Below are 21,018 nucleotides of genomic sequence, written 5' to 3' on the forward strand. Positions count from 1 at the left end.
GTATTTGGTTCACAGAGTTTTTAATAACGTCACAAAATGAAAAGCAATATGACATGATTAGTCTTTAGATCCCCACTGACCATTCTTAACATTCATATCTTAGAAATATTGTTCCAATATTCACTTTATTTCGGACGTTACAGTTTTGGCGGGAAAAGTATTCTGTAGACGAAAGGGACATTTCTTTACCAATACTGAAGAGAAAGAGGGAGATTCCCCTCCTACCTAATTTACAGAGAGTTAAGGTGTCAAAACTGGCCCCTCCCTCCCTCCTCTTCTGCAGTGATGAGAGGGGTCTGGTCAACCTCAGCCATTTGCCAAGCTGATCTGAGGCCTTTTATCCTCAGCCAGGAGAGTCATGATAGTGGCCAAACGATAGCCACCCCTCAGTGAAAGGCACATGTCAGCCCACTTAGGAGTTTGCCAAAAGACACCTAAAGACTCGCAGACCATGAGAAACAAGATTGTCTGGTCTGATGAAACCAAGATTGAACTCTTTGGCCTGAATGCCAAGCATCACGTCTGGAGGAAACATGGCACCATCCCTACAGTGGAGCATGGTGGTGGCAGCATCATGCTGTGGGGATGTTTTTCAGCGGCAGGGACTGGGAGACTAGTCAGGATCGAGGGAAAGATTAACAGAGCAAAATACAGAGATTCTTGATGAAAACCTGCTCCAGAGTGCTCAGAGCTTCAGACTGCCTCAAAGGTTCACCTTCCAACAGGACAACAACCCTAAGCACACAGCCAAGATAACGCAGGAGTGGCTTTGGGACAAGTCTCTGAATGTCATTGAGTGGCCCAGCCAGAGCCCAGACTTGAACCTGATAAAACATCTCTGGAGAGACCTGAAAATAGCTGAACAGCGACGCTTCCCATCCAACCTGACAGAGCTTGAGAGGATCTACAGAGAAGAATGGGAGAAACTCCCCAAATACAGGTGTGCCAAGCTTGTAGCGTCAAACCCAAGAAGACTCAAGTCTGTAATCGCTGCCAAAGGTGCTTAAACAAAGTACTGATTTTAAAGGGTCTGAATACTTATGCAAATGTGATATTTCAGTTTTTTATTTGCAATACATTTGCAAAAATGTGTCATTTTGGAGTATTGTGTGTAGATCGATTAGGGGGGGAAAACATATTTAATCCATTTTAGAGTAAGGCTGTAACGTAACAAAATGTGTCATTATGGAGTATTGTGTGTAGATCGATTAGGGGGGGTGAAATATTTAATCCATTTTAGAGTAAGACTGTAACGTAACAAAATGTGTCATTATGGAGTATTGTGTGTAGATCGATTAGGGGGGGGGGGAAATATTTAATCCATTTTAGAATAAGACTGTAACGTAACAAAATGTGTCATTATGGAGTATTGTGTGTAGATCGATTAGGGGGGGAATATTTAATCCATTTTAGAATAAGACTGTAACGTAACAAAATGTGTCATTATGGAGTATTGTGTGTAGATCGATTAGGGGGGGAAATATTTAATCCATTTTAGAGTAAGACTGTAACGTAACAAAATGTGTCATTATGGAGTATTGTGTGTAGATCGATTAGGGGGGGAAACATATTTAATCCATTTTAGAGTAAGACTGTAACGTAACAAAATGTGGAAGGGGTCAAGGGCTCTGAAGTCTTCCCGAATGCACTGTAAGTGGACTGGTATCAAACAGATCAAACACATGGTTTCCATGGTTTCCTGGTGTTTGATGACATTCCATTTGCCTCCGTTCCGGCCGTCCTCCCCTCAGCAGCCTCCTGTGCTCTCTTCCAGGAGCGTCCAGGCAGTAAGAAGAAGGGTCGCGAGGAGGTGGCGGCAGGGGACAAGCGTCCTGGAGGTAAGCCGGGTAAAGAACCAGGCAGAGAGCCCTCCTCCACCACAACCAGCCCTGAGAGTGACTACCAGGACCATCACACTGACTCTGCTGTAGAGCCTGAACTACAGGACAAATACAGGAGACAGCTGCACCAACAGGCTAGTACACTATACTATACTATACTATACTACCAGGACCACGAACCAGTCTCTACTGTAGATCTGCTGTACTATACTATACTACCAGGACCACTAAACAGTCTCTACTGTAGAGCCTGAACTACAGGACAAATACAGGAGACAGCTGCACCAACAGGCTAGTACACTATACTATACTACCAGGACCACGAACCAGTCTCTACTGTAGATCTGCTGTACTATACTATACTACCAGGACCACTAAACGGTCTCTACTGTAGAGCCTGAACTACAGGACAAATACAGGAGACAGCTACACCAACAGGCTAGTACACCATACTATACTACCAGGACAGTCTCTACTGTAGATCTGTACCATAGACACTACTAGTGTAATATTAGTACTTTTGTAATAACCATAATCATTGAGCCGACATCGCTTACTAACATTGCTGTTATCTCCCCCCCTCTCTGTCGTTCTCTCCCTTTCTCTCTCTCTCTCTTTCTCTCTCTTCCTTTCTCTCTCTCTTCCTCTCTCTTCCTTCCTCTCTCTCTCTCTCTCTCTCTCTCTCTCTTCCTTTCTCTCTCTCCCTCTCTCTCTTCCTTCCTCTCTCTCTCCCTTTCTCTCTCTCTCTTCCTTTTGCTCTCTTCCTTTCTCTCTCTCTTCCTTTCTCTCTCTTTGTCGCTCTCTCTCTTTCTCCCTCTCTTCCTTCCTCTCTCTCTTCCTTTCTCTCTCTCTTCCTTTCTCTCTCTTTCCTTTCTCTCTCTCTTCCTTCCTCTCTCTCTCCTCCTTTCTCTCTCTCTTCCTTTCTCTCTCAATCTTTCTCCCTCTTCCTTCCTCTCTCTCTCTCTCTCTTCCTTTCTCACTCTTCCTTTCTCTCTTCCTCTCTCTCTCTTCCTTCCTCTCTCTCTTTCTCCCTCTCTTCCTTTCTGTTTGTCACTCTCTCTTTCTCCCTCTCTTCCTTCCTCTCTCGCTCTTCCTTTCTCTCTCTTTCTCCCTCTCTTCCTTCCTCTCTCTCTCGCTTCCTTTCTCTCTTCCTTTCTCACTCTTCCTTTCTCTCTTCCTCTCTCTCTCTCTTCCTTCCTCTCTCTCTATTTCTCACTCTCTTCCTTTCTCTCTCTGTCTGTCACTCTCTCTTTCTCCCTCTCTTCCTTCCTCTCTCGCTCTTCCTTTCTCTCTCTCTCTCCCTCTCTCTCTTCCTTCCTCTTTCTCTTCCTTTCTCTCTCTTCCTTTCTCTCTCTGTCACTCTCCCTTTCTCCCTCTCTTCCTCTCTCTCTCTCTTCCTTTCTCTCTCTCTTCCTTTCTCTCTCTCTCTCTGTCACTCTTCCTTTCTCCCTCTCTCTCTTCCTTTCTCTCTCTTCCTTTATCTCTCTCCCCCCTCTCTCTTTCTGTCTCTCTTTCTTTTCCAGGTGTATATTCTAATGGAAGGCTTAGTGGATTCTCTGTGTGTGCTGTTGGATGAGTCTGCAGAGGAACATACTTGAGCTGACACACACACACACACACCACACACACACACACACACACACACACACACACACACACACACACACACACACACACACACACACACACACACACACACACACACACACACACACACACACACACACACAGCTCTCTGATCACACTATAATAAATTCCACTCTTCCCTAACACACATATTTGTACAGAGAATCCATCACAGGTGCAGAGGTTTATTTCCTCACTATGACATCAATAAACTTGCTTTGTGAACTTCCTATCTTTGTTGACTTACTATGACTGTGAGAAGTGGTTGTCATACCTAGCAACCTCACTCACACTGGAGCGCGGGTTAAACGCTGACTGCATCCTACCCACTACCCACCCCCATCCCGCCCCCTCGCTCTCCCTCTCTCAGCCTTGTGTACGAGTACCTGCCATGCGTGCGTGTGTGAGTGGGCGCGTGAGTGTGCCATGCCGTTGGTTGTCCTATGCGGATTTCACGGTTGCTGCCCTCCTCGTGTCTCGCAACTTCACCCGAAAAGGAACAGACCACACGTCCCTTCGGAATTCCACTTCCGTTCCACGCACCGTACTGAAGCACGGCATTCTGCTTGTCTGTCATTCGGGAATAGCCTACCGATAATAGCTCCCTTACTCCCTGCATCTCTGTGCTACGGTTCAATGCTGCTGATACCGGTGGTTTAGTACTGCTGGGGGAATACCGACACTGCAGAGAGAGGGAGAGAGCGGAGAGGAGGATGGTTCCTGGTGTAGGAGGAGGGAGGTGATCATGGCAGAGGTAAGCGGAACGGACAGAATGCGGTAAACTAAACACAGGACATCTGGGTTTTTAAGCTACCGCGACATAAAAACGAATACAAATTACTGCTATTTTTTTAACACAGGCAAAGCTTTTTATTACTGAAACTTGGATGATTTTGATAGACTATTAGTTCGTCTGACAGTATTTGGCAGTTTATTTGTGCAACACAAGCGGTGTGTTGTATATAGGTGGTGTATGTTGTGGTTAGTTAGCGTGGCCATGTTTTCTTGACAGCTCAGATTGGACGATGAGCACATCGCGTTGCATAAGAATATTTGCATGAGTGCTTTGGTAGTTTAGTAGTCAGTTCTTCCTCTAGCCTTTTGGGGGCCACACGCGAGATTTGGTCAGGGGGCACCTCCCCTCCTCGCAGGCAGAAGTGTGGGAGTGACTAATAAAATCAATGGGGGCCCCCAGGAGGTCAGGGGCCCCTGAGCACATGCCCTGTGTCCCGGTTGGTAATGTGGTGATGATTCGGCCTATTACAAGGGTTCGATAGCAGAGTAGACTACCTTACCTTGCAATCAACATTTTTTAATCTAACATTGGGACTGACAACCAGGGGTGTAAAGTAATTAAGTCAAAATACTTCAACGTGTTTTAAGTCGTTTTTTGGGGTATTATTTATATTTTTGACAACTTTTTTTACTTCACTACATTCCTAAAGAAAATATTGTACTTTTTCTTCCATGCAGCTTCCCATCAAAAAGTAGTCATTACATTTGGATTGCTTAGCAGGACAGGAAAATAGTTAAATTCACACACTTATCAAGAGAACATGTGGTCATCCCTACTGCCTCAGACTTGACGGATTCATTAAACACACATGCATCATTTGTAAATAATGAGTCTGCCCCTGGCTATCTGTAAATAATGTCTGAGTGTTGGAGTCTGCCCCTGGCTATCTGTAAATAATGTCTGAGTGTTGGAGTCTGCCCCTGGCTATCTGTAAATAATGTCTGAGTGTTGGAGTCTGCCCCTGGCTATCTGTAAATAATGTCTGAGTGTTGGAGTGTGCCCCTGGCTATCTGTAAATAATGTCTGAGTGTTGGAGTGTGCCCCTGGCTATCTGTAAATAATGTCTGAGTGTTGGAGTGTGCCCCTGGCTATCTGTACATAATGGCTGAGTGTTGGAGTCTGCCCCTGGCTATCTGTACATAATGTCTGAGTGTTGGAGTGTGCCCCTGGCTATCTGTACATAATGTCTGAGTGTTGGAGTGTGCCCCTGGCTATCTGTACATTTTAAAAACAAGAAAATGGTGCCGTCCGCTTTGCTTAATCAAATTAATTTTAAGTATTTTTTTAAACTTTTGATACTTAGGTATATTTAAAACCAAATACTTTTAGACTTTTACTCAAGTACTATTTTACTGGCTGACTTTCACTTTTACTTGAGTAACTTTCTATTAAAGTTTCTTTACTTTTACTCATGTATGACAATTGGGTTATTTTTCCACCACTGATGACAACAAGAGAAAAAAATGCTGATGAACAAAAAACACATTTAGAAATGGTACTTTTTCTAATTCTCAAGAGTAAGTTGAGACCCTGACTCAGTTTATATACAGTACCAGTTAAACATTATGCACACAACTACTCATTCTTGGGTTTTTCTTTATTTGTTTTACTATTTTCTACATTGTAGAATAATAGTGAAGACAAACCCCAACTACGAAATAACACATATGGAGTCATGTAGTAAGCAAAAAAGTGTTAAACAAATCTAAATATATTTTAGATTTTTTTTTTAAGTAGCCACCCTTTGCCTAGCATTGCACACTCTTGGCATTCTCTCAACCAGCTTCACCTGGAATGCTTTTCCAACAGTCTTGAAGGAGTTCCGACATATCCTGAGCACTGTTGGATCATTGTCCAGTTTAAAAACAAATGATAGTCCCACTAAGCGCAATCCAGATAGGGCTCTTGAGTGGCACATCGGTCAAAGGCATTGCATCTCAGTGCTAGAGGCGTCACTACAGACCCTGGTTTGATTCCAAGCTGTATCACAACCGGCCGTGATTGGGAGTCCCATAGGGCGGCGCAAAATTTGCCCAGCGTAGTCTGGGTTAGGGTTTGGCCGGGGGGGGTAGGCGGTCATTATAAATAAGAATTTGTTCTTTAACTGACTTGCCTATTTTAAATAATGGTTAAATAAATGTAAAAAATGGATGGTGTATCGCTGCAGAATGCTTTGGTAGCCATGATGGTTTAGTGTGCCTCAAATTTCTTTGCAGCAATTAGACCACGAAGGCCTGATTTTATGCAGTCTCCTTAGCACAGTTGATGTTGAGATGTGTCTGTTACTTAAAGTTTGAAGCATTTATCTGGGCTGCGATTTCTGAGGCTGGTAATTCTAATGAACTTTTCCTCTCCTTTCCTGTGGCGGTCCTCATGAGAGCCAGTTTCATCATACCACAGCAGAGGTAACTCTGGGTCTTCCGTTCCTGTGGCGGTCCTCATGAGAGCCAGTTTTATCATACCACAGCAGAGGTAACTCTGGGTCTTCCTTTCCTGTGGCGGTCCTCATGAGAGGCAGTTTTATCATAGCACTTGACGGTTTTTGCGACTGCACTTGAAGAAACTTTCAAAGTCCCTGAAATTTAGCGGATTGACTGACTTTCATGTCTTAAAGTAATGATAGACTGTCATTTAGTTTTTGCTTATTTGAGCTGTTCTTGCCATAATATGGACTTGGTCTTTACCCAATAGGGCTGTCTTCTGTATACCACCCCTACCTTGTCACAACACAACTGGCATCAAACTCATTAAGTAGGAAAGAAATTACACAAATGTACTTTTAACAAGGCACACCTGTTAATTGAAATGCATTCCAGGTGACTACCTCATGAAGATGGTTGAGAGAATGACAAGAGTATACCAATCTGTCATCAAGGCAAAGGGTGGCTACTTTGAAGAATCTAAAATGTATTTTGATTTGTTTAAAATGTTTTTGGTTACTACATGATTTCATGTGTGTTATTTCATAGTTTTGATGTCTTCACTATTATTCTACAATGTAGAAAATAATAAAAAATAAAGAAAAACCCTTGAATGAGCAGGAGTGTCCAAACATTTGCCGTGTACTGTATATGTAATTGAATAGCCTAGTAACCTACAGCGGGCTGCTGCATGGATAGCAGGGGTGTGTGACACTGCTGGGAATAGACACGCCTTGCATCCTCACCTGTCTAAGGCAGCTGCTCCTCTACTTCCCACAGCTGACCGTAAACAGGGGGACGTGGGACAAACGACATACCTACCTGTTTGTTTGATATTAATTAGTAAACAATTATTTACTGAACAAACAGTGAGATATTTATGTCCTGCTAAATGCTGTGTTTTATGGTCTCCACTCTAGTTCCCTGCGGCTAATCTGGGCGTATGGTCACTAGAGGTGGCTTGAGCTCACGAATGAGTTAAAGACTGCATTACATCGACAAGATGTGGTGGGTGGAACCGAGATAGAGAGAGCCAGGAGGAGTTTAGAACAATTCCTCCTTGTCTCTAAATCATCCTGGCATCTGGGAAACTAAGCCAGGGTGGGGTTAAGACGACACCCACGTGCAGATAACGACAGGATGAACCCAGAGTGATGATGCTCCTTGGCCTGGATGAGGTGGGCTGAACCTACCGTGACTGAGCATTGTTAGTGTCAGCTATATATGGTACTCTGCATTTGTGTAAAGGTTAGGTTACTCGGTCCAACACTCAAGGGTGGGGGATCGACCAGCCTCGTTTTAGCAATAATTAATCAATATTAAATAAAGATGATTGTCATTTCTTCAAACAATCTCTCTCAGTACTGAATTTCCACGACAGAGCTGCAGTTCTCCTCCACGTTCAACGACCCAATGAGGGCTCTATCCTCAGTCACTCGTCTGCTACAAGGACCCTTCCAGGGGACAGCCCGTGTTGATTGGACTGATGTTAAAAAGGGGAAAGAGGAATTCAAGGGTAGAACAAGAACAGGGCTTTTACATCCCTTCACTGAAATCTCTGAACTGCTGATATCTCCATTCTTTATTTTCTCCTCAAGTTTCTCTCCCCTCTCTCATCTCTCTCTCTCCTCTCTCTCCTCCCTCCTCTCTCTCCCCCTCTCCCCTCTCTCATCTCTCTATCCCCTCTCCCCTCTCTCATCTCTCTCACCTCTCTCCCTCCCATCTCTCCTCTCTCTCTCCCCCCTCTCTCTCCCCTCTCTCCTCACTCCCCTCTCTCCCATGTCTCTCCCATGTCTCTCTCCCCTCTCTCCTCTCTCTCCCCCCTCTCTCTCCTTTCTCTCCTCTCTCTCGCCATCTCTCGCTCTCTCTTCATTGAGAACTGGCAAGGAGGTCATGTTTGTGTCAGCATACCCAAATTGACGTGTGTGTGTGAGAGAGAGAGAGAGAGAGAGAGAGAGAGAGAGAGAGAGAGAGAGATCTTAGAATCAACTATTAAAGACTACCAGAACCCACTGGATTCTCCAAATACATTCAATGAGTTACAGGGAAAAAATACAACAATGAATTGAATTGAGAGAGAGAGAGAGAGAGAGAGAGAGAGAGAGATGATTTGTCAGAAAGGTGATACTGATTGAACTGCTGATGTCTCTATTCTTTATTTTCTCTGTCCTCAAGTCTCTCTCCTCTCCTTTCCCTCCCTCTCTCTCTTCCTCTCTCTCCTCTCCTTTCCCTCCCTCTCTCTCTCTTCCTCTCTCTCTTCCTCTCTCTCTCCTCTCCTTTCCCTCCCTCTCCTCTCCTTTCCCTCCCTCTCTCTCCTTTTCCTTCCTCTCCCTCCTCTCCCTCCCTCTCTCTCTTCTTCTCTCCCTCTCTCCTCTCCTTTGCCTCCCTCTCCTTTCCCTCCCTCTCCTTTCCCTCCCTCTCTCTCTCCTTTTCCTTCCTCTCCCTCCCTCTCCTTTCCCTCCCTCTCTCTCTCCCTCTCTCTCTTCTCTCCCTCTCTCCTCTCCTTTCCCTCCCTCTCCTCTCCTTTCCCTCCCTCTCTCTCTCCTTTTCTTTCCTCTCTCCTCTCCCTCCCTCTCTCTCTTCTCTCATTTCCCTCCCTCTCCTCTCCTTTCCCTCCCTCTCTCTCCTTTTCCTTCCTCTCTCTCCCTCTCTCTCTTCTTCTCTCCCTCCCTCTCTCTCTTCTTCTCTCCCTCTCTCCTCTCCTTTCCCTCCCTCCCTCTCCTTTCCCTCCCTCTCTCTCTTCTTCTCTCCCTCTCTCTTTCTTTCTCTCAGTGTGTATTGCAGTTCTTCAGTGATATTGCTGAAGTCAGCACTACTGCAGGACAAAGCATTCTGTGACTGTTCTGTTCATCCTAACATCCTATTGGAGGACGGCTGTAGAACAAGCCGTCCCATAGGAGGACATTTGAAATAGAGAACTAACTAAAGACCCTGTTTGCAAACTGAGACAATAATTGGACAAAGTATCCTAATTGGTCTGCTTGTGTGAATGCGGCCAAAGGGCAACACATTTGAGTTTTTGCCCATATAGCACTGATTCCACTCATCAACTCATGATCAAACTTGTGATTAGTGGGATAAAGTGTGTCGTGCTGAGGCCAAAATATAAATGCACCCCGTTTGGGTCCCCAGAACCAGGATGAAGAAACACTGGTTTAAATGGGTTAATTGTGATGTGAACACAGTCTGAAGTACACAGGAGCCACATACATGAGAGAAATACAGTCACAGCTCTTAAGAGATGAAGTCCCTAATGTCTCTGCTAATATATGAGTATAGATGTGAAAGTGGGTTACAGTGTGTGTGTGTGTCCTGTGTGTGAGAGGGTGTGTGTGTGTGTCCTGTGTGTGAGAGGGTGTGTGTGTGTGTGTGTGTTGGCCTGGATAAGACCAAGCTCTGCCAGACACATCAATAGTGCCACTTTTTATGACCTACTTCCTGTTAACAAGTTGAATACGGTTCCTCCTACACCCTGATCTAAGGTCAGTTATGTGTTTTCCCTCTAATGGGAAGTGTATGGGAAGTGTCATCTGGTCCTAGATCAGTGTTAAGGTTAGTATTAGGGAAGTGTCATCTGGTCCTAGATCAGTGTTGAGGTTAGTATCTAATGGTTCAGGTTAGTATTAGGGAAGTGTCATCTGGTCCTAGATCAGTGTTGAGGTTAGTATCTAATGGTTCAGGTTAGTATTAGGGAAGTGTAATCTGGTCCTAGATCAGTGTTGAGGTTAGTATTAGGGAAGTGTAATCTGGTCCTAGATCAGTGGTTAGTATCTAATGGTTCAGGTTAGTATTAATATCATTTAATTAAGTGTTAAGTATCAATCTAGTCTCTTCAGGATTCGTCCCAAATGGCACCCTATTCACATTACAGGACACTACATTAGACCAGGGCCTGTAGGGCTCTTGTTACGAGTAGTGCACTAAATGGAATATGGTTGACTATATACGGAATAGGGTTCACTATATATGGAATAGGGTTCACTATATATGGAATAGGGTTCACTATATATGGAATAGGGTTGACTATATATGGAATAGGGTTGACTATATATGGAATAGGGTTCACTATATATGGAATAGGGTTCACTATATATGGAATAGGGTTCACTATATATGGAATAGGGTTCACTATATATGGAATATGATGCACTATATAGGGAATAGGGTTCACTATATAGGGAATAGGGTTCACTATATATGGAATAGGGTTCACTATATATGGAATAGGGTTCACTATATATGGAATAGGGTTCACTATATATGGAATAGGGTTCACTATATATGGAATAGGGTTCACTATATAGGGAATATGATGCACTATATAGGGAATATGATGCACTATATAGGGAATAGGGTTCACTATATAGGGAATAGGGTTCACTATATATGGAATAGGGTTCGCTATATATGGAATAGGATTCACTATATAGGGAATATGATGCACTATATAGGGAATAGGGTTCACTATATAGGGAATATGATGCACTATATATGGAATAGGGTTCACTATATATGGAATAGGGTTCACTATATAGGGAATATGATGCACTATATAGGGAATATGATGCACTATATAGGGAATATGATGCACTATATAGGGAATATGATGCACTATATAGGGAATAGGGTTCACTATATAGGGAATGGGGTTCACTATATAGGGAATAGGGTTCACTATATGAGGAATAGGGTTCACTATATGATCAAATCAAATTTTATTTGTCACATACACATGGTTAGCAGATGTTAATGCGAGTGTAGCAAAATGCTTGTGCTTGTTTAACAGTCTGATGGCCTTGAGATAGAAGCTGTTTTTCAGTCTCTCGGTCCCTGCTTTGATGCACCTGTACTGACCTTGCCTTCTGGATGATAGCAGGGTGAACAGGCAGTGGCTCGGGTGGTTGTTGTCCTTGATGATCTTTTTGGCCTTCCTGTAACATCGGGTGGTGTAGGTGTCCTGGAGGGCAGGTAGTTTGCCCTCGGTGATACGTTGTGCAGACCTCACTACCCTCTGGAGAGCCTTACGGTTGTGGGCGGAGCAGTTGCCGTACCAGGCGGTGATACAGCCCGCCAGGATGCTCTCGATTGTGCCTCTGTAGAAGTTTGTGAGTGTTTTTGGTGACAAGCCAAATTTTTTCAGCCTCCTGAGGTTGAAGAGGCGCTGCTGCGCCTTCTTCACGATGCTGTCTGTGTGCGTGGACCAATTCAGTCTGTGATGAGGAATAGGGTTCACTATATGAGGAATAGGGTTCACTATATGAGGAATAGGGTTCACTATATGAGGAATAGGGTTCACTATATGAGGAATAGGGTTCACTATATGAGGAATAGGGTTCACTATATATGGAATAGGGTTCACTATATGAGGAATAGGGTTCACTATATGAGGAATAGGGTTCACTATATGAGGAATAGGGTTCACTATATGAGGAATAGGGTTCACTATATGAGGAATAGGGTTCACTATATGAGGAATAGGGTTCACTATATATGGAATAGGGTTCACTATATGAGGAATAGGGTTCACTATATATGGAATAGGGTTCACTATATATGGAATAGGGTTCACTATATGAGGAATAGGGTTCACTATATATGGAATAGGGTTCACTATATGAGGAATAGGGTTCACTATATGAGGAATAGGGTTCACTATATGAGGAATAGGGTTCACTATATGAGGAATAGGGTTCACTATATGAGGAATAGGGTTCACTATATATGGAATAGGGTTCACTATATGAGGAATAGGGTTCACTATATAGGAATAGGGTTCACTATATATGGAATAGGGTTCACTATATGAGGAATAGGGTTCACTATATATGGAATAGGGTTCACTATATGAGGAAGGGTTCACTATATGAGGAATAGGGTTCACTATATGAGGAATAGGGTTCACTATATGAGGAATAGGGTTCACTATATGAGGAATAGGGTTCACTATATGAGGAATAGGGTTCACTATATGAGGAATAGGGTTCACTATATATGGAATAGGGTTCACTATATGAGGAATAGGGTTCACTATATGAGGAATAGGGTTCACTATATGAGGAATAGGGTTCACTATATATGGAATAGGGTTCACTATATGAGGAATAGGGTTCACTATATGAGGAATAGGGTTCACTATATGAGGAATAGGGTTCACTATATATGGAATAGGGTTCACTATATGAGGAATAGGGTTCACTATATATGGAATAGGGTTCACTATATGAGGAATAGGGTTCACTATATATGGAATAGGGTTCACTATATGAGGAATAGGGTTCACTATATGAGGAATAGGGTTCACTATATATGGAATAGGGTTCACTATATATGGAATAGGGTTCACTATATGAGGAATAGGGTTCACTATATATGGAATAGGGTTCACTATATGAGGAATAGGGTTCACTATATGAGGAATAGGGTTCACTATATGAGGAATAGGGTTCACTATATATGGAATAGGGTTCACTATATGAGGAATAGGGTTCACTATATGAGGAATAGGGTTCACTATATATGGAATAGGGTTCACTATATGAGGAATAGGGTTCACTATATATGGAATAGGGTTCACTATATGAGGAATAGGGTTCACTATATATGGAATAGTGTTCACTATATGAGGAATAGGGTTCACTATATGAGGAATAGGGTTCACTATATGAGGAATAGGGTTCACTATATGAGGAATAGGGTTCACTATATGAGGAATAGGGTTCACTATATATGGAATAGGGTTCACTATATGAGGAATAGGGTTCACTATATATGGAATAGTGTTCACTATATGAGGAATAGGGTTCACTATATGAGGAATAGGGTTCACTATATGAGGAATAGGGTTCACTATATGAGGAATAGGGTTCACTATATGAGGAATAGGGTTCACTATATATGGAATAGGGTTCACTCTATGAGGAATAGTGTTCACTATATATGGAATAGGGTTCACTATATGAGGAATAGGGTTCACTATATGAGGAATAGGGTTCACTATATATGGAATAGGGTTCACTATATGAGGAATAGGGTTCACTATATGAGGAATAGGGTTCACTATATGAGGAATAGGGTTCACTATATATGGAATAGGGTTCACTATATGAGGAATAGGGTTCACTATATATGGAATAGGGTTCACTATATGAGGAATAGGGTTCACTATATATGGAATAGGGTTCACTATATGAGGAATAGGGTTCACTATATATGGAATAGGGTTCACTATATATGGAATAGGGTTCACTATATGAGGAATAGGGTTCACTATATATGGAATAGGGTTCACTATATGAGGAATAGGGTTCACTATATGAGGAATAGGGTTCACTATATGAGGAATAGGGTTCACTATATGAGGAATAGGGTTCACTATATGAGGAATAGGGTTCACTATATATGGAATAGGGTTCACTATATGAGGAATAGGGTTCACTATATGAGGAATAGGGTTCACTATATATGGAATAGGGTTCACTATATGAGGAATAGGGTTCACTATATGAGGAATAGGGTTCACTATATGAGGAATAGGGTTCACTATATATGGAATAGGGTTCACTATATGAGGAATAGGGTTCACTATATATGGAATAGGGTTCACTATATGAGGAATAGGGTTCACTATATATGGAATAGGGTTCACTATATGAGGAATAGGGTTCACTATATGAGGAATAGGGTTCACTATATATGGAATAGGGTTCACTATATATGGAATAGGGTTCACTATATGAGGAATAGGGTTCACTATATATGGAATAGGGTTCACTATATGAGGAATAGGGTTCACTATATGAGGAATAGGGTTCACTATATGAGGAATAGGGTTCACTATATATGGAATAGGGTTCACTATATGAGGAATAGGGTTCACTATATGAGGAATAGGGTTTCACTATATATGGAATAGGGTTCACTATATGAGGAATAGGGTTCACTATATATGGAATAGGGTTCACTATATGAGGAATAGGGTTCACTATATATGGAATAGTGTTCACTATATGAGGAATAGGGTTCACTATATGAGGAATAGGGTTCACTATATGAGGAATAGGGTTCACTATATATGGAATAGGGTTCACTATATATGGAATAGGGTTCACTATATGAGGAATAGGGTTCACTATATATGGAATAGGGTTCACTATATGAGGAATAGGGTTCACTATATGAGGAATAGGGTTCACTATATGAGGAATAGGGTTCACTATATGAGGAATAGGGTTCACTATATATGGAATAGGGTTCACTATATGAGGAATAGGGTTCACTATATGAGGAATAGGGTTCACTATATGAGGAATAGGGTTCACTATATGAGGAATAGGGTTCACTATATATGGAATAGGGTTCACTATATATGGAATAGGGTTCACTATATGAGGAATAGGGTTCACTATATATGGAATAGGGTTCACTATATGAGGAATAGGGTTCACTATATGAGGAATAGGGTTCACTATATGAGGAATAGGGTTCACTATATGAGGAATAGGGTTCACTATATGAGGAATAGGGTTCACTATATGAGGAATAGGGTTCACTATATGAGGAATAGGGTTCACTATATGAGGAATAGGGTTCACTATATATGGAATAGGGTTCACTATATAGGGAATAGGGTTCACTATATATGGAATAGGGTTCACTATATGAAGAATAGGGTTCACTATATATGGAATAGGGTTCACTCTATATGGAATAGGGTTCACTCTATGAGGAATAGTGTTCACTATATATGGAATGGGGTTCACTATATATGGAATAGGGTTCACTATATATGGAATAGGGTTCACTATATGAGGAATAGGGTTCACTATATGAGGAATAGGGTTCACTATATGAGGAATAGGGTTCACTATATATGGAATAGGGTTCACTATATGGGGAATAGGGTTCAATATATGAGGAATATGGTTCACTATATATGGAATATGGTTCACTATATATGGAATAGGGTTCACTATATATGGAATAGGGTTCACTATATAGGGAATAGGGTTCACTATATGAGGAATAAGCTTCACTATATATGAATAGGGTTCACTATATATGGAATAGGGTTCACTATATGAGGAATAAGCTTCACTATATATGGAATGGGGTTCACTATATGTGGAATGGGGTTCACTATATGTGGAATAGGGTTCACTATATATGGAATAGGGTTCACTATATATGGAATAGGGTTCACTCTATGAGGAATAGGGTTCACTATATATGGAATGGGGTTCACTATATGGGGAATAGGGTTCACTATATATGGAATAGGGTTCACTCTATGAGTAATAGGGTTCACTATATATGGAATAGGGTTCACTCTATGAGGAATAGGGTTCACTATATGAGGAATAAGGCTCACTATATATGGAATAGGGTTCACTCTATGAGGAATAGGGTTCACTATATATGGAATGGGGTTCACTATATGGGGAATAGGGTTCACTATATATGGAATAGGGTTCACTCTATGAGGAATAGGGTTCACTTTATATGGAATGGGGTTCACTATATGAGGAATAGGGTTCACTATATATGGAATGGGGTTCACTATATATGGAATAGGGTTCACTATATATGGAATAGGGTTCACTATATGAGGAATAGGGATCACTATATATGGAATAGGGTTCACTATATGAAGAATAGGGTTCACTATATATGGAATAGGGTTCACTCTATATGGAATAGGGTTCACTCTATGAGGAATAGTTTTCACTATATATGGAATGGGGTTCACTATATATGGAATAGGGTTCACTATATATGGAATAGGGTTCACTATATGAGGAATAGGGTTCACTATATGAGGAATAGGGTTCACTATATGAGGAATAGGGTTCACTATATATGGAATAGGGTTCACTATATGGGGAATAGGGTTCAATATATGAGGAATATGGTTCACTATATATGGAATATGGTTCACTATATATGGAATAGGGTTCACTATATATGGAATAGGGTTCACTATATATGGAATAGGGTTCACTATATGAGGAATAAGCTTCACTATATATGAATAGGGTTCACTATATATGGAATAGGGTTCACTATATGAGGAATAAGCTTCACTATATATGGAATGGGGTTCACTATATGTGGAATGGGGTTCACTATATGTGGAATAGGGTTCACTATATATGGAATAGGGTTCACTATATATGGAATAGGGTTCACTCTATGAGGAATAGGGTTCACTATATATGGAATGGGGTTCACTATATGGGGAATAGGGTTCACTATATATGGAATAGGGTTCACTCTATGAGTAATAGGGTTCACTATATATGGAATAGGGTTCACTCTATGAGGAATAGGGTTCACTATATGAGGAATAAGGCTCACTATATATGGAATAGGGTTCACTCTATGAGGAATAGGGTTCACTATATATGGAATGGGGTTCACTATATGGGGAATAGGGTTCACTATATATGGAATAGGGTTCACTCTATGAGGAATAGGGTTCACTTTATATGGAATGGGGTTCACTATATGAGGAATAGGGTTCACTATATATGGAATGGGGTTCACTATATATGGAATAGGGTTCACTATATATGGAATAGGGTTCACTATATGAGGAATAGGGATCACTATATATGGAATAGGGTTCACTATATATGGAATGGGGTTCACTATATGGGGAATATGGTAACTAGCTATTTAACAGTTGAAATTTTTCGTAGTCATATTACTGGATAATTAGCTAATTAACTAAGGAGCAGTTGAGTTGATGATGATTGACTTGTATTAACACATTTGAATTGTTATTTTAGATTTTAATTGTCTGACTATCGCTCTGTTTCTTTTGTCTTTCTCTCCTTTCTCCTTCTCTCCCTCCCTATCCCCCCTCTCTCTCTCTTCTAGTGGTGCCTCTGACCCCCTCTCTAAAGAGCGGAGACTACCGCCTCAACTACCTCCCTCCTCCTCCCTTTCATCCCAACCCCCTTACCCCACCCCCTCTAACATTGACCTTACACCCCTAACGCCCCCCCCCCCCAACACGAGTCACCATGACGACCTCAGCGTTGCGTCGCCAGGTGAAGAACATCGTTCACAACTACTCCGAGGCAGAGATCAAGGTGACTGTAACTAACTCCACTCTATTTTATTCTTTCCTTCTGTGTGTTGTAGGAAGTTGTGTTTGCCTGGTGTGTTCCCACCTGTGGGCCACGGCTGGATTATTTAGGTAACACTGTGGTGTAATGTAACGTCAGGTAGCACTGTGGTGTAATGTCACTTAACACTGTGATTTAATGTCATGTAGCACTGTGGTGTAATGTCAGGTAGCACTGTGGTGTCATGTAACGCCCGGTAGCACTGTGGTATCATGTAATGTCAGGTAGCGCTGTGGTGTCATGTAATGTCAGGTAGCGCTGTGGTGTCATGTAACGTCCGGTAGCACTGTGGTGTCATGTAATGTAACGTAGCACTGTGGTGTAATGTCAGGTAGCACTGTGGTGTACTGTAACGTCAGGTAGCACTGTGGTGTAACGTCAGGTCACACTGTGGTGTCATGTAATCAGGTAGCGTCAGGTAGCTTGCTATTCAGTTTGATGGTCAAGTACTCAGCTATGAATTGATACATGTTCATTAATGATTTATTGACTACTTACAAAGCCTTTCTACACTATTGGTAGCCCCTACCTTTCACACCTGCTACACTGGGGCGTTGAGAAGGCAGCCCATCATTATAGGTAAAATGTTACCAGAAATTGTACCCCCCCCTATTCTAAACCTGGTGTGTGATACTACTTTCTCTCATTCCAATACCCCTCCCTCCTCAACCAGGTGCGCGAGGCGACGTCCAACGACCCGTGGGGCCCCTCTTCCTCGCTGATGTCAGAGATCGCTGACCTCACCTTTAACGTGGTGGCGTTTGCTGAGGTCATGGGCATGGTCTGGAAACGCCTCAACGACCACGGGAAGAACTGGAGACACGTCTACAAGGTGAACACCTTTAAAGAGACACCATTTACATCTACAAGGTGAACACCTTTACAGAGACACCATTTACATCTACAAGGTGAACACCTTTACAGAGACACCATTTACATCTACAAGGTGAACACCTTTAAAGAGACACCATTTACATCTACAAGGTAAACACCTTTAAAGAGACACCATTTACATCTACAAGGTGAACGCCTTTAAAGAGACGCCATTTACATCTACCATTTCCTGGTTGCTAAAATCCTAATAGTTTATGTGGCAAAACAAGCAGCCATTGTATAGATATAGATAGTATAGATACATTGTATAGAGAATCATTGTACCATCTAAACCGCTGTGAAATATATTTTCCATAATCAAAAATATTGTATATTTAGCTGTTTAAAGCTGGTGCACAAAACCCAAAGTAAAATATGCAAAGAAAAATACTTATGAGGGGGAAGCGTAGAAATAGCGCACATAGAGCAGATCTACTGCTTCTGAGACTTGCTTTCAATGAGAATGTGAATTTGGAATAGTTACATTTTCCAGCTTTAAATCAGTCTATTTTGGTCTTGTTTTATTATCCTATTCCTGTGAGTTGGTGCTCATTTTTATCATTCTATGCAGCTTTTACGGTCTCTTATCTAGATATATATTTAAGTTATGTATTTAAATGTTTGTTTAGTATGTACAGCACCTTGAGTTGTGGTGTCTGTATGAAATGTGCAGTAGAAATAAAGTTCTATTATATGACAAGGCCCTGACGCTGCTCGACTACTTGATCAAGACCGGCTCAGAGAGAGTGGCTCAGCAGTGCCGCGAGAACGCATTCACCATACAGGTGGGTGGGGGAAACTGGGGTACGGTGGGGAGGGTGTTCTGGCACAAAATGGCAGCGAGAACGCATTCACCATACAGGTGGGTGGGGGAAACTGGGGTTCGGTGGGGAGGGTGTTCTGGCACAAAATGGCAGCGAGAACGCATTCACCATACAGGTGGGTGGGGGAAACTGGGGTACGGTGGGGAGGGTGTTCTGGCACAAAATGGCAGCGAACGCATTCACCATACAGGTGGGTGGGGGAAACTGGGGTACGGTGGGGAGGGTGTTTTGGCACAAAATGGCAGCGAACGCATTCACCATACAGGTGGGTGGGGAAACTGGGGTACGGTGGGGAGGGTGTTTTGGCACAAAATGGCAGCGAGAACGCATTCACCATACAGGTGGGTGGGGGAAACTGGGGTACGGTGGGGAGGGTGTTCTGGCACAAAATGGCAGCGAACGCATTCACCATACAGGTGGGTGGGGGGGAAACTGGGGTACGGTGGGGAGGGTGTTCTGGCACAAAATGGCAGCGAGAACGCATTCACCATACAGGTGGGTGGGAGAAACTGGGGTACGGTGGGGAGGGTGTTCTGGCACAAAATGGCAGCGAGAACGCATTCACCATACAGGTGGGTGGGGGAAACTGGGGTACGGTGGGGAGGGTGTTCTGGCACAAAATGGTAGCGAGAACGCATTCACCATACAGGTGGGTGGGGAAACTGGGGTACGGTGGGGAGGGTGTTCTGGCACAAAATGGCAGCGAGAACGCATTCACCATACAGGTGGGTGGGGGAAACTGGGGTACGGTGGGGAGGGTGTTCTGGCACAAAATGGCAGCGAGAACGCATTCACCATACAGGTGGGTGGGGGAAACTGGGGTACGGTGGGGAGGGTGTTCTGGCACAAAATGGCAGCGAGAACGCATTCACCATACAGGTGGGTGGGGAAACTGGGGTACGGTGGGGAGGGTGTTATGGCACAAAATGGCAGCGAACGCATTCACCATACAGGTGGGTGGGGGAAACTGGGGTACGGTGGGGAGGGTGTTCTGGCACAAAATGGCAGCGAGAACGCATTCACCATACAGGTGGGTGGGGGAAACTGGGGTACGGTGGGGAGGGTGTTCTGGCACAAAATGGCAGCGAGAACGCATTCACCATACAGGTGGGTGGGGAAACTGGGGTACGGTGGGGAGGGTGTTCTGGCACAAAATGGCAGCGAGAACGCATTCACCATACAGGTGGGTGGGGGAAACTGGGGTACGGTGGGGAGGGTGTTCTGGCACAAAATGGCAGCGAGAACGCATTCACCATACAGGTGGGTGGGGGAAACTGGGGTACGGTGGGGAGGGTGTTCTGGCACAAAATGGCAGCGAGAACGCATTCACCATACAGGTGGGTGGGGGAAACTGGGGTACGGTGGGGAGGGTGTTCTGGCACAAAAGAATATAAATGCTGCAGTGGACTCCTGCTCTCCTCTCTTAGAAATAAAGGTGCTATCGAGAACCTCAAAGGGTTATTCGGCTGTCCCCTGATGAGAACCCTTTGAAAAACCCTTTTTAGTTTC

The 21,018-nt window shown here is 43.0% G+C and overlaps 2 protein-coding genes and 1 long non-coding RNA gene across 3 annotated transcripts in view; all 3 read left to right on the forward strand.

The window, feature by feature from the left end:
• Nucleotides 1–2,072, forward strand: part of LOC135531140 (MYCBP-associated protein-like) — a 44,521-nt gene extending 42,449 nt beyond the window's left edge. The window contains 2 exon segments of the mRNA XM_064959254.1: nucleotides 1,775–1,975; nucleotides 2,064–2,072. Of these exon segments, the coding sequence (XP_064815326.1) occupies nucleotides 1,775–1,975; nucleotides 2,064–2,072 (210 nt within the window).
• Nucleotides 2,073–3,695, forward strand: LOC135531136 (uncharacterized). The gene is made up of 2 exons (XR_010453961.1): nucleotides 2,073–2,132; nucleotides 3,365–3,695. It is a non-coding gene; the product is annotated as an uncharacterized LOC135531136 (long non-coding RNA).
• A 198-nt stretch (nucleotides 3,696–3,893) lies between these two features.
• LOC135531138 (epsin-3-like) overlaps nucleotides 3,894–21,018 on the forward strand; it is a 34,115-nt gene continuing 16,990 nt past the window's right edge. Inside the window, exons 1-4 of the mRNA XM_064959249.1 lie at nucleotides 3,894–4,221; nucleotides 17,562–17,776; nucleotides 18,486–18,644; nucleotides 19,387–19,470. Of these exons, the coding sequence (XP_064815321.1) occupies nucleotides 17,708–17,776; nucleotides 18,486–18,644; nucleotides 19,387–19,470 (312 nt within the window). The 5' untranslated portion in view covers nucleotides 3,894–4,221; nucleotides 17,562–17,707. The remainder of the gene's footprint in view (nucleotides 4,222–17,561; nucleotides 17,777–18,485; nucleotides 18,645–19,386; nucleotides 19,471–21,018) is intronic.

Source organism: Oncorhynchus masou, unplaced genomic scaffold (genome assembly GCF_036934945.1).
Source record: "Oncorhynchus masou masou isolate Uvic2021 unplaced genomic scaffold, UVic_Omas_1.1 unplaced_scaffold_1526, whole genome shotgun sequence".
Classification (NCBI taxonomy): Eukaryota; Metazoa; Chordata; class Actinopteri; order Salmoniformes; family Salmonidae; genus Oncorhynchus; species Oncorhynchus masou.